This window comes from Phoenix dactylifera, chromosome 1 (genome assembly GCF_051530095.1).
Source record: "Phoenix dactylifera cultivar Ajwa chromosome 1, Ajwa_hap1_PhDact_Kaust_v1.1, whole genome shotgun sequence".
Classification (NCBI taxonomy): domain Eukaryota; kingdom Viridiplantae; phylum Streptophyta; class Magnoliopsida; order Arecales; family Arecaceae; genus Phoenix; species Phoenix dactylifera.
Genome location: NC_143190.1, coordinates 51,448,790 through 51,458,066, shown reverse-complemented (window position 1 = coordinate 51,458,066; position 9,277 = coordinate 51,448,790). Strand labels below are relative to the sequence as shown.

Genomic DNA, 9,277 nt, shown 5'->3' with positions numbered 1-9,277 from the left:
ATTTCGTCAGCATTATGGTATTGACTATGACGAAATGTTTTCGCCTGTGGCAATGCTGAAATCCATTCGGATCATGCTTGCGATTGCGGCCTATCTGGACTTTGAGATATGGCAAATGGATGTTAAAACTACTTTTCTAAATGGAGATTTAGAGGAACAGGTGTATATGATACAGCCTGAAGGTTTTATTTCTGCAGATGAGTCTAAGGTGTGTAGGCTACAAAAGTCCATATATGCACTAAAGCAGGCAGCTTGGAGTTGGAACATTCGTTTTGACAGGGTTATCAAAAACTTATGGCTTCGTTAAGAACGAAGAGGAACCTTGCATATACAAATGGGCTAATGATATGGTAATTTTATTTCTTGTACTGTATGTGGATGATATTCTCCTAATAGGAAATGACATCGCTGCACTATAGGAAGTAAAAATATGGCTTTCATTACAATTCTCCATGAAGAATTTGGGAGAAGCATCCTACATCCTTGGGATGAAGATCTATAGAGATAGATCTAGGAGGTTGCTCGGTCTATCCCAATCTATGTACATTGAAACCGTGCTGAAAAGTTTCAGCATGACGAATTCCAAGAAGGGTTATCTTTCGATAGCTTCTGGAATTTCCCTCTCTAAAAGAGATTGTCCGTCAACTCCGATAGAGAGAGACCGTATGCATCGGATTCCCTATGCTTCGGCTGTGGGGTCCATCATGTACACGGCCGGATGTGGCACACTCGCTAGGAATAGTGAGTAGGTACCAGTCTGACCCAGGAGAGAGCCACTGGACCGTTGTAAAATCTATCCTCAAGTATTTGAGAAATACTAAGGATAAGTGGCTGGTCTATGGAGATTCTGACTTGAAACTTGTGGGATATACTGATTCCAGTTTCCAGTCAGATCGTGATGATAGCAAGAGTGTGTCTGGATTTGTTTTTACCTTATATGGTGGGGCTGTCTGTTGGAAGAGTTCCAAGCAGACTACTATAGCGGACTCTGTGTGCAAGGCGAAGGAAGCTGTGTGGCTACGGAAGTTCATTGCTGAGCTTGGAGTTGCACCCTCCGCTGATGGACCAGTTCCACTATACTGTGATAGCACTGGGGCCATAGCTCAAGCTAAGGAACCAAAGGCACACCAGTGCACCAAGCACATTCTGCGCAGGTATCACCTTGTTCGTGAGATAGTAGAACGAGGTGACGTTGATCTTCAAAAGATTGACGGGAAGGATAACTTAGTCGACCCATTCACTAGGGCCCTCAGTGTAAAGGAGTTTGACCATCATTACTTGAAGATGGGTATACGATACTGTACTGATTGGCTTTAGTTCAAGTGAGAATTGTTGGGAATTGTGTCCTAAATCGAATCAATTGTTGATTGTAAATGTATTTGAATCAATTATAAACAACATGGTATTGATTCATCACCAGAACATCTTCATAAACTCCGATGTGATGAAGTCCTTATGACTGCTTTGTGTAATGAGATATGATTTTGTCACACAGGTCCTTAAATGTTCATGACCGTATGATATACTATTAATAGGACGATAGTATTATCGGACGTAGGTCATTGTGTATCATATTTGTTGTTTGTCTTCCAAACCAAAGAGTATAGAGATACTAGTATGATATACAGGTGAATAGTAGTGTACGTTCACTGAACGTGACCAATTGACAGACTCTCTCTTGTCAAGAGTTGTTTTGAGTGGATATGGGTATATGTATCCTTTAGACCTGAGATTGCAACCGGTGGCTTGCAAGCAACTCACTGTACTTTGGTGTCGGACTACCTGGATTTCTAATCCAGCGACGGAAGATTTCTGGATCCAGTCAAGTACTTGTGGAAGTCAGTTGCAGATCAAGATGGGATTGACCTCTCTTGGAAATAAGGGTGAATGCCTTGTGTCTTCAATTAAGTAGTACCCTGGCCATAAAAAATTAAATCACTATCACTTGACTTATTGAATTGAAACATATTTCCGGATGGATCGTTTCAGGGTAGACAGACTCTGAACCCACCTTGGGCATTTTCTGGTCAAGAGGATGAATTATGCGGTAACCATAGTCCATATGTTCTAGAATGTTGCTTTGCATCTATTTGGCCTATTCGGTCGTCGGGTTCCATTGCTAGATGGTTACTTCGATTAGTGCAGAAAGTATTTTTGTACTACCGGCTTAGGTTCGAACCTGTGAGGTCACACGCTTAGAAGTTTCTGGGTTGATCAAATGGCTGATTGATGATTTAGAATCGTCTAGAGGTAAAATAGTCAATGTGATTGACTGATTGCCCTAAGCAATTATTGTTTGGAGAAGTTAATTGGTGATTGGATCACTGATTAGACTCAATTTGATTGAGTAATAGAGATTGGGCTTAACCAAATTCAAATATGATTTGAAATTGGTAAAACCGTAATTGACACCAAAATTGGTTTGGTGAAAATGTCTAATTTGCCTCCAACCAAATCAGATTTGGCTTGAATCAAATTGGATTAAAATCAATTATGATCCTAGTATGACTAGGACTTCCTTCCCTATGTGGGACCCACGTCCTGCCTAAGTGGGACCCACATACTGTATGTGGGACCCACGTCCTGCTTAGGTGGGACCCACATACTGTATGTGGGACCCACATCCCGATCGCCCTCCAGGCCACCTCATCCCTTTGCATGCGTGACACGTGACGGAGCAGGACACCTCTTTTGCTTGCATGTGTGACACATGGCGAAGCAGGACACCTCTTTTGCTTGCATGTGTGACATGTAGTGGGCCTGGACACCTCACACTCCTCCTGATGTCATCCATGACCTCATCTGCCTCATGGGTCATCCATGACATCGATCGCCCTCCAGGCCACCTCACCCCCTTGCATGCGTGACACATGGCGGAGCAGGACACCTCTTTTTCTTGCATGTGTGATATGTGTCCTAGCAGGACACCTCATAGGGACACCTCACCCTCTTCTTGGCCTATAAATAGGCCACCCCTCTTCCTTCTTCTTAACACATCAAGAGCACCAGAGAAAGAGAGTGAGAGGAGAGAGTAGCTCTAAAGGTGAAAGCCCAAGAAGGAGTTCTTGAGCTGTGAAGGTCCATCTTCTTCCTTCTTCTCCCTTTCAGCCAACCTTCTGCCTCCCTGCGAGGTAGCACTCCCCGGAAAGCTGATCATTCCGGAGCTTCGCGTGGACAAGTCATCGAGGCCGGATGCTTGTGCGGCTGCGAAGCATCCTTGAAGGAACCCCCTTCTAAAGGTAAGAGATCTGATCTCTTTTATGGTTGAGATATGATCTCAATCTTCAAATCACAAGAAGTTATGATTTATGCATATTTATTTGAATCACACAATCCTCGAGATCTGAGGGCTTTGTGATATTTGGTGTCAAAGCAAAGGATTAGTGGAGACTATCTGATTTCCGAAAACTCTCACGCGTGATAATGTGACGAAGCGTGGCTCTCCACCCGGGAGCTCATATGATGAGTGCTTTAATAGACACGCGCGGGTGTCACCCTATGTATTGGGACTGAGCCCGCGCCACATATGATGTGCAGTTGAAGACTGTCTTCGACTGGTATCAGAGTCAAAATATCTAAAATATCAAGCATGTTTTGGGTTAAAATGTTTAACTTGTTCTTTCCGCATAAAAATTTTCTGAAATTTATGCTTAGCCCTCTGCACGCACACCATCAGTGAATGAATAGCTATAATATATAAAAATGTGAATGTATATCTATAATATATGAGATTGTGAATATAGATATGAGCACCTCAATAACTGGAGAAGCATCAACAGGAAACAAAAGAACAAAGTGCAACAAAAAATGGGGTTATGTGGAGGATGCAAAGCTTGTTGAGGTATTGGTTGAGTTGGTAAACCGGAAAGGTTGGAGGGGCGATAATGAAACTTTTAGGAGTGGGTATTTGCAACAATTGGAGAGACTAATGGAAGAGAAGCTTCCTGGGTGTGGACTAAGAGCAACACCACATATCGAGTCTTGGGTCAAGCTCTTGAAGAAGCAATACAATGCTGTTACAGAGATGTTGGAAACCAACTGCAGTGGATTTGGGTGGGATGACATCAACAAGTGTGTGACCTGTGAGGTAGATACCTTCAAGGAATGGGTTAAGGTAAATTGGCATTATAAATTTGTTTATTTTTTCTTTGAATACCTTTCATACATGTTGTGTTACTTTTTTATTTTTTAATGCACCCAAATGCTCAAGGTATGAGGAACAAGCCTTTCCCTCACTTTGAGAACTTGACTAATGTCTTTGGAAGGGATCGTGCTACTAGGATGGGAGCTGAAGCACCTGCAGATGCTGTTGAAGAAATAAAGATGGAGGAGCAACAATATCCATATACACCATCAGCTATCAATGAGAGCCAAGAAGCAGATAGCAATTTTGTTGATCAGAACGTCAACATGAATACTCCCTAGATAGCTACTAATATTGAAGTTGCAAGTCCAAGTAGGCCAACCAGAACTAAAAAATATAGGCATGAGGCCTTTGAGGTTGTGAGAGATCTTACATCTTAGATAACTAAGCTAGTAGGCATGATGGCAGCTGCTGAGGATCATATTGAGAAATTGACTCAATGTTTTAAGCATTAGTCTGAAACTGCAGATAGAAGAATGGCAGTGGTGTCTGAGGTGATGAAGGTGCAGAATCTTTCTCAATATGAGATTTTAAGGTGGACAGAAAAATTGCAATGGACCCACTGGAGACTGATTACTTTTTTAGTCTTTCAGAGGACTATAGAAGGGCATATGTTTTAACCCTTTGCTTAGAGTTTCAAAGTGGGATGTAGCTAAGTTGGGTACAGAGGGTTTGTGTATCTTTTGGGGATATTATGTATTGGATAGCTTTTTGATGTAGGCCTTATTGATAAATATGGACGCAAACACTGCTTTTGAATCAACTACAAGTTTATATTTTGCACAGAAATTATTGTTTCTTGTTTCGTATATTGCTAGGTGCTTACTTGTATGAATTTAGATGGTTACTTTTATGGATAACAATGGTTATTAATATCCTTCTCTTCATGAATTATTATTGGTCACTATTATCATGATTTGGGTAGGTTGTTTCAAGGAGAATATATGTGCTTGCAGCTAGCAACATAGTTTTATGCGAAGAAACCAACCACCTTGTACCTAATCATTATAATGACTTGCTACCTTCAATGATGCAGCAAACCATAGTTGACATTCTTAACACGTTAAGAATGGCTGTCAAGCCAAAAATTTAACTATGGTTGCTTCTAACATGAAGTGTGAAGATGCTTCGTCCAGCATATGAGTATTCATGTGATCATGATGAGATGACCAGAACCTTAGTTTTTAGAAATCATTCAACAGACCAGTATGCAATAAAGGATAAGTTATAGTTTGTTCACAGAAATATCAACAAATGGTGAGGATAGCATATGGTTCTTCCTTTTCCTTCAAGGGAGAGAGAACAGCGAGATGCATCGCATTTTAAACTTCATTGGTAGCAAATAGCTTTCGCCAGAGTGAGACTTGAGGATTTCAGGTAGGCAATTGCATTCTAATTACCAATCATAACTCGTGCTGGATCCAAATTTGATGGTGGTAAAGCTACTTGTCAAGGGACTAGAGTATCTCATTTTTATGTTTTTCTAAAAAAATCCTTCAACATTAAAAATCTAATTTTTATTAAGAGTATAATAGGAATTACACATAACCTTTCCAAAAAAGTGGATGGTCAACCAAACATAAGCACTCTGAAAATCTGTCACTTTTCCATTGTCAACCAAACATGCCAAAAGTACTTTTGCAAGCATTCTCTTTCCAGAAATCTGCTTTACAGGAATCATATTTTTAGGAAGAAAAATGCTTCCCACGAACCAAATGAGCTCAAAAAGAGAGAACTCTCCAAGTCTTATATATATATATATATATATATATATATATATATATATATATATATATATATATATATATATATATATATATATATATATATATATATATATATATATATATATATATATATATATACATCCTATGGGGATTGGGGCCCTTGACCCCTTGCCCTCCCTCGTTGCCTCCTTTTCCCCCTCCGGCGCTCTTTTCCCCTCCCGATTTAGCTGGATTCGACGAATCACCCCAAATAGGCTCTTAAAAGAAACTCAAAACATAAGTAGCTTTTAAGCATAGCCCTGAATTTAATTCCCAACAAAAGCCACACTTTCTGCTATTTTAGACCCAAATTTGATCCCCATCGACCAACCATAAGTTAGATTGATTTTTTAGCTCTATTTGAGCTTTTTAATCAGGTCCATAGATTTTCTATAATCATGCAGGAATATTGTTCAATGTTCTCTCTCAAATGTTTCGCTCAATGATCAAGATAGTGTTGATACCGTAAAACAACTCAGATCAACAACTCCCTTAAAAGAGTCTACTGAGGAATCAAAAGAATAAACAAGTCTAAACTTCAAACCAAACAAAATATGAAAAAAAAATGAGAAATTTACAACTATTTGTACTCTTTCGCACGCGTCACATGGGTTCTCTTCATGATACAAAATCCATCATCCCTCCTCATGTCATACTTAATGAATTTCTCATTGATAAAAATGTAACAATTTAAAAAATATCAAATATTCCAGTAGCTACATAACTATTGTATACGTGATCGCAATATACAATAATCTAAACTGTTTGTGCCAGAAACGTTGTCCGCTATTCCAGCATTTCTCTTCACCCAACCCTTAAAAAAATGATTCATTATTGTGCAAATGAGATCTTTCCACATAAAATGGTGGTTTTGAATCTCTTCCATTCCATTGTCACAAACACGAGGGCCGTCGGCTTTGACTGCCTCGTAATATCTTTCCACGGTTTGCATGGGAAATGAATGCATCTAAATGGGGATGGCACCCAAGTCTCATGCCTAACGATGGCGGCTTCGGAGAGAGCAGCAGGTGGAACCCGCGGCCCGTCAATTTGGACGAGTCGAAGAGGGCCAGGGCCACGTCCGGACCCCCCCGGGCGGCCGGAACCATCGAGCGCTCCCGCCAATCAACGGAGCGCTCTCGGTACTTGGACCTCATCGCTGACCTCATCCCTCCCGACCCGACCGGGCGACCCGACCGAACCAGGGAAAAGCGGACATCTTCCTATTGGCTTGTCTATGAAATATCTAGATTCCCCATCACCAAAATTGGCCTGCTTCTGGATGCTTCTGGGCAGTCAAATATAGCAGTATTTCCTTTTTATCTTTGTTTTTAGTTATTATCTCCGTTTATTTTTGTTAAACTATCATATAGATTTGTATCCAAAAAAAAAAAAAAAAAGCTATCATGTAGATCTAAAAGAGTTCAACTATCCAAGGTCTAGACTTGTTGCTTGCTAGCAAAAAAAGAGGGTTTTTTTTTTTGACCAAAAAAAAATAAAGTAGTATTTGGTAACAAAAAGTTTTCATACAAATATGTTATGCAAGGTTTTTTAAATGCTCCATTTGCTACCAAATCTTTTTCCCTTCATGTAAAGATTACTAAGAAATGGAGGAATCAAACATTTGGCTGAGATCTTGTTAGAGTGAATCTCTTAAATGTAGTCTAGAGATGGTGGGAATTTTGTATGTTGATATAAGACATTGAAGATCTAAGCTTTCATTAAATAATTTTATTATTTATATATGAACTCAATAAATGTATTTCAGCTTTCAAGTGAATCATTTATCTTATTTTTCTTCTTGGAAGAGAGAAATAAATTAAATAAATTCGTATCAAAGGTAGGTGAGTACATATAGTCATAGTTGGTGAAGATTGGGGTTTTTAATCATCAATATTCCATGAAACCTAGAGACAGATGAGTCAGGACGTTTTGCATAGTCAAAATTGAGAAAGAAAAATCTTTCTGATAACGAATAATGCGTGGATGTAAAGCCAACTTTTTAGCAACCCAAACAGGCCCGTCGAGTGGAAGCATTTAAAATGTCAACGAAACAATAGTGAACACATACAGGTAATGGCATGCGGAGCCAAGACAAGGACATCCAATATGTGGATTAAGCTGCTCTTTGGTCTTATTTTGGATCAGATAATTCCAGCACGTTTCGTTTCTTCTTCCAGCCTCGTGGAGACAGGTAAAAGGGCATTCTCTCTCACGGTATCAAAGTAATCAAAGGCGAATTGATGTCCTCCCTCGTGAAAGAAAAGGACAAGCACCCCCCCAAGTTCCTCCCACTTTCCTTTTCCATGACTAAAGTTTATTGAAACGGGCTCCAGAATACCTTCACCCCATTCCTTTCAACTCCCTTAAGCAATTCAAATACCTCTACCCTCCGTGCTCCCACAAACCCGAATACGAGTCCATACACCGGCGAGAAGAACCAAAACTCCATTATTCTTATGGGAAGAGGCAAAGGCTATAGAGCATGCTCCATGGCTCCCTGCACACAAGAAGCCTTCGACACGCCTCCATCGCCCTCCTCCTCCTCCTCTTGCTCTTCAGTAGTGACCAAGGATGAAGCCTCCCGGGGCCACCTCCCACTCAATGAGAATGACTCCCAAGACATGGTTATCTTCGAGGTTCTTCGAGAGGCCTCGGCGATGACCGCGATCGCTGCACCGGCCCCTGCAGCAGTGGCGGGCGATGCGGGATTCGTTCGGAAGTGCATCGAGCCGACCGGGCACGTCGGGAAGAAGCACTACCGGGGAGTGAGGCGGCGGCCATGGGGGAAATTCGCGGCGGAGATTCGCGACTCGTCGCGGCATGGAGCTCGCCTGTGGCTCGGGACATTCGACACCGCTGAAGAGGCTGCCGTGGCGTATGACCGCGCCGCTTTTCGGATGCGGGGGGCCAAGGCGCTGCTGAATTTCCCGCCGGGAGTTGCGATAGGCGGCGGCGGCGGCGGCAGGGCCGTGGCGGCGGGCGGCAGGGCCGGGGCGGTGGAGCTTCGGGACTTGGGGGCTGACTGCCTGGAGAGATTGCTTCGGACCTCCGAAGCGGGTGAAGGTGCAAAGAGCGTTTCCGGTCGGCAGTAAAACGCTGTTTGACGTCGCAACGCGGCTTGATGGTGGGAAAAATTATGTTTATGCGGCGACTAATAAATTTTGGTGCGTATAACAGAAGTAGGAGGGAGAATTTCTCAGCTGGGGACTTGGGAGACGAAAGAATTTAGCCAAACCAGGATGGACACGAGTTCTTGTGAGCTTTGCAATAGAAAATGTTATTATTGAGGGAGTGATTGAGATGGATATGGTTTTGATATTTGACAGGTTACAATTGGTATTTGAGGGAGTTCTGTTGGGCTTTA

The 9,277-nt window shown here is 41.7% G+C and overlaps 1 protein-coding gene across 1 annotated transcript; it reads left to right on the top strand.

The window, feature by feature from the left end:
* The first annotated feature begins 8,402 nt into the window (after positions 1 to 8,402).
* Positions 8,403 to 9,005, top strand: LOC103722686 (pathogenesis-related genes transcriptional activator PTI5-like). The gene has a single exon (XM_008813328.6). It carries the CDS (start codon positions 8,403 to 8,405, stop codon positions 9,003 to 9,005), a length of 603 nt encoding a protein of 200 aa, XP_008811550.4.
* Positions 9,006 to 9,277: the final 272 nt, after the last annotated feature.

Bases quoted from the DNA above. Each gene is read 5' to 3' on its own strand.
- LOC103722686 (XM_008813328.6), top strand. From the start codon at position 8,403: ATGGCTCCCTGCACACAAGAAGCCTTCGACACGCCTCCATCGCCCTCC.